Source organism: Centroberyx affinis, unplaced genomic scaffold (assembly GCF_046629955.1).
Source record: "Centroberyx affinis isolate AG114_WGS23_722 - 3 ecotype Tasmania unplaced genomic scaffold, CSIRO-AGI_Caff_v1 ptg001779l_1, whole genome shotgun sequence".
Lineage (NCBI taxonomy): Eukaryota > Metazoa > Chordata > Actinopteri > Beryciformes > Berycidae > Centroberyx > Centroberyx affinis.
The window spans coordinates 197,501-202,500 of record NW_027280172.1 but is presented as its reverse complement, the minus strand read 5'-3'; the positions used below and the strand labels follow the sequence as shown (position 1 = coordinate 202,500).

The 5,000-nt window shown below is 41.8% G+C and overlaps 1 protein-coding gene across 1 annotated transcript in view; it reads left to right on the top strand.

The window, feature by feature from the left end:
- Positions 1-5,000, top strand: part of LOC139652319 (UTP--glucose-1-phosphate uridylyltransferase-like) — a 26,586-nt gene that overhangs the window by 11,543 nt on the left and 10,043 nt on the right. The window contains 2 exon segments of the mRNA XM_071529344.1: positions 2,458-2,643; positions 4,139-4,272. Coding sequence (XP_071385445.1) covers positions 2,458-2,643; positions 4,139-4,272 — 320 coding nt within the window.

The window sequence follows — 5,000 nt, the reverse complement described above, 5'->3', positions numbered from 1 at the left end:
AAGGAGTTCAGAGAGTTTTTGGTCGATTGTCCGGTGGTCAAGTTGCCAGTTAACTGATGAGAAAATAGACACAAAATCAACCATTTGTCCCAGGTAGATCAGTGGCTTAACACTTTAGCATGCACTATGTTGAGTGATAGTTGAAGTTAGATGTTTGACAGATTATGGCACTTTTTAATACTAGGTACTAGGTAAATCCAAGGGGTTCTCCAAATTTTTGAGTAGCCAGCCAGATGGGAAAAGTAGCCGGCTAAGGGATGTTTGCGGTGGCAAGAGAAATTTTTCCGGTGATGCCATTTTTACCAAATTAATAAACAAACCTTAAATATGTTTATGAAAGCATGACAATTAAAATAACATAAATATACATTTTTATTAAAGGACCAATGCTCAATTGAAAAATAAACTGATAAGGTTTTTTAATTGTGAATGTTTAATGTACTTTCTTGAGTCCAGTGCAATTTTTAAATTGTAGGAAATAAGTATAGCAGTCTAAAACAAAAATATTATTACAAATAGTAATAAATATAATACCAAAGTGAATATTTTAGTCTTCTCAGAGCAAGACTGGATCTCTCTCCTGAGTACTACTGCACTCACAGAACTGAGATCCAATAATGTTAGAAACAAATCAGTTTAAATAATGAGGAAATGCCCCAATTTTACATGGTCATAACACCTGAATACTGGGGCTTTAACACACCCTCCTAAAACAGAAGCCCCTCTGATCTTTCCCTGTTCCTCCCTTTACTTCTCCCATTTATATTTTGAACATTGGCAAAATGGAGTCAGTGTGCAAGTGGGACTTGTCAGGAGTGGTTAAACTAACTTGTTCTCTTCTTTGCTGGTAAAAATGTTTTAAGTCTCCTCAGCTGACCTTGAGCAGACCAGTTGCATGGTGGGACAGAGTGAGGCCTGTGGTTGGGTAACAGCCTGCTGTCCCTCTCTAAAACAAACTGACCGGTGTTTACGTGCAGCCTGACATCGGCCTTGACCTCGGTCTGTTGCAGTCCGGCTCACTCTGCTGGAGCAGCTGAGTTGACCCGAGTTCTCACAGCTTCCTCTGAGGTCAGGGGTCGACACGCTGCTTTGTTTTCCCTCAAAGAGACGGTCCGCCCGGCTAAACATGTTAATGTTCTTCTTCTTTAGTCTCACTCTTGAGTTCTGTGTTCATCCTCCGCCAAGATCTGAGCGTTCCTAACATGCAATAACTGGAATAAAATGGAGCTTTTGGCTGCTGCGTTTTCTGTAGTGACAAAGTTCAGAGAGCTGCTGGGCGAGCGAGCTTCACTCTACAGGAGAGAGAGAGAGAGAGAGAGAGCGGCATGTTGAGGTTGAGTTCTGATTGGATTTCCCTCTGTGACGTGTGAAAGTCGTTTTTAATCCGCAGCAAAACAGAGAAATCAACTTCAGATTCCCAGTTTTAGGTTGTTTTTTACACCAACAATGACAAAAAAAAACATTTTAATGAGAAATTGCATATTTTAGGCAAGGCAAGGCAGCTTTATTTGTACAGCACATTTCATACACTGAGGCAATTCAAAGTGCTTTACAGAGTAATAAAAAATACAGTAAAGGTAAAAAATTAAAAAGTGCAAAAGAGATCCACAAGATAAAAGACTTAAAAAGTAAACTAGTGCAGTTAAAATCAAGTGAAATAGAAAGATAAAAGAAAAGACAGTGCAAGAGGATTTTAGTTGTCTATCCCTTTAACATACATTTTATTTTTGTCACACTGTTTTCTTTTCTTGTTAATTTTGGTTTCCATTTATTTTCCGCTCTCCAATTCAGTTGTTTTTGGTTTCTCTCGGTTTCTTTTGAGGTTAAATATTTTTTTCTACGGTGGCCTGTAACTGACAAAGATATTAGACCAAAACAATAAAGTCACATTTTCAGACAACAGAGAGGAGTGAGATAGATAATCAGAGCAGAGATCCAACAGAAACATCTAGTGAAGAGTTAATATCTCACTATACAGAATACTGAATATTAAAACTGCTTGTCTCCCTGTCTCCTCCCTGTCTCCTCCCTGTGTCCTCCCTATCTCCTCCCTGTCTCATCCCTGTGTCCTCCCTGTCTCCTCCCTATCTCCTCCCTATCTCCTCCTTGTGTCCTCCCTGTCTCCTCCCTGTCTCCTCCCTGTCTCCTCTCTATCTCCTCCCTGTCTCCCCCGTCTCCTCCCTCTGTACTCCCTGTGTCCCCCCGTGTCCTCCCTATCTCCTCCCTGTCTCCTCCCTATCTCCCCCCCGTCTCCTCCCTGTCTCCTCCCTATCTCCTCCCTGTGTCCTCCCTGTCTCCTCTCTATCTCCTCCCTGTCTCCCCCCTGTCTCCTCCCTATCTCCTCCCTGTCTCCCCCCCTGTCTCCTCCCTGTCTCCTCCCTGTCCTCCCTATCTCTTCCCTGTCTCCCCCGTGTCCTCCCTGTCTCCTCCCTGTCCCGTCCCGTGTGTCCCGGTCAGATCCAGCCCTATGAGAAGATCAAGGCGAAGGGGCTTCCCGACAGCATCGCCGCCAGCCTGAACAAGCTGGTGGTGGTGAAGCTGAACGGCGGCCTGGGAACCAGCATGGGCTGCAAGGGCCCCAAGAGTCTGATCAGCGTCCGCAACGAGAACACCTTCCTGGACCTGACGGTGCAGCAGATCGAGGTAGAGAACCAGGAACCTCAGGGACCGGGTTAAAGTGGAAGTCAGAGTCTGGGTCACATGGGGAGGAAAACTGCTGCTGCTCTGGAAACTGTAAAGCATGTTGCACTTCTGGCCACGCCCCCATCAGTGACATTAAAGCAGGTGTTTTGCCTTTGACACCTGATGGAAAACATCACTGATGATACGTAGTAACCAGTGGTGGAAGAAGTACTCAGATCTTGTACTTAAGTAAAAGTAACAATACCACAGTGTAGAAATACTCTTACAAGTAAAAGTCCTGCATTCAAATTTTTACTTAAGTAAAAGTACAAAAGTATTAGCATCAAAATAGTACCAAAAGTAAAAGTACTCATTATGCAGAATGTCCCATTTCAGAATAATGTATATTATATTATTGGATTATAATTAGTGATGCATTAATGTGTTCATCACTTTAATGTTACAGCTGGTAAAGGTGGAGCTTTATGACTTTATTTACTGCTGGGTAGTTTGTAAATTTCCCCCTGGGGATCAATAAAGTTTTATCTTAATCTATAATAATACATCATAATTTATTTGTTGATTATATTTTGTATTATTAATCTGAATATGCAAAGTAACTAGTAACTTAAATTATCAAATAAATGTAGTGGAGTAAAAAATACAATATTTGCCTCTGAATTGTAGTGGAGTAGAAGTATAAAGTAGCAGAAAATGGAAATACTCAAGTAAAGTACAAGTACCCCAAAATTGTACTTAAGTACAGTACTTGAGTAAATGTACTTAGTTACTTTCCACCACTGATAGTAACGCATTAGAATAATCAGATTACTTTTGTTGTGGTAACGACTAACTTAACGCGTTAGTTTTTCAATTTATATAATCAGTTATTAGTTAATTTCTCAAAGTTACATTTCACTTTTATTTTTCTTTCAAATGGCTAAATGTTTAGTTAGTGCAAATTAAAAAAAAATGAAAGTATTTCAAATTTGAATTGAAAGCTTGTGAGTGCAGTCTGCCGTTTATTTATCAGTTAACGCTTCTGTGATCCGAGTGTTTACTGTGGAACCAGGTGACTGAAAGCACCTCGATGTTTTCTTTAGACAACATATAGGCGTGATTTTAAATGGGTAACGTTAAAGTACTCTAACACGTTACTTTTAATAAAGACTAACTTAGTAAAGTAACTAGTTAGTTTCAAAAATAACTTTCCCCAACACTGCTGATGACATCACTGATTGGGGCGTGGCCAGAAGTGCAACATGCTTGAAAGTTTCAACCTATAGAGAGCAGTGTTTTCTGTCCCATGTGATTCAGTGTTGATTTACTCTTTTTATCATATACATATTTATCTCTGTGTGGAAAATCAGGCCCTGAACACACAGACTGATAATGTAGAATATACTGTATCTGTTTATTTATTGTTGTCTTAAGAGGGCTGCAATAAATTATTTTCATTATCAATTAATCTATTAATTATCTATAAAATGTAAAAAAAATAATTTCTCCTCTTCAGCATCTGAACAAGAGTTTTAACGCCGACGTGCCGCTGGTCCTGATGAACTCCTTCAACACCGACGAGGACACCAAGAAGATCCTGCAGAAATACACACACCACCGAGTCAAGATACACACCTTCAACCAGAGCAGGTACACACACACACACACACACACACCACCGAGTCAAGATACACACCTTCAACCAGAGCAGGTACACACACACACACACACACACACCACCGAGTCAAGATACACACCTTCAACCAGAGCAGGTACACACACACACACACACACACACCACCGAGTCAAGATACACACCTTCAACCAGAGCAGGTACACACACACACACACACACACACACACACACACCACCGAGTCAAGATACACACCTTCAACCAGAGCAGGTACACACACACACACACACACACACACACACCACCGAGTCAAGATACACACCTTCAACCAGAGCAGGTACACACACACACACACACACACACACACACACACACACACACACACACACACACACACACCACCGAGTCAAGATACACACCTTCAACCAGAGCAGGTACACACACACACACACACACACACACACCACCGAGTCAAGATACACACCTTCAACCAGAGCAGGTACACACACACACACACACACACACACACACACACCACCGAGTCAAGATACACACCTTCAACCAGAGCAGGTACACACACACACACACACACACACACACACACACCACCGAGTCAAGATACACACCTTCAACCAGAGCAGGTACACACACACACACACACACCACCGAGTCAAGATACACACCTTCGACCAGAGCAGGTACACACACACACACACACACCACCGAGTCAAGATACACACCTTC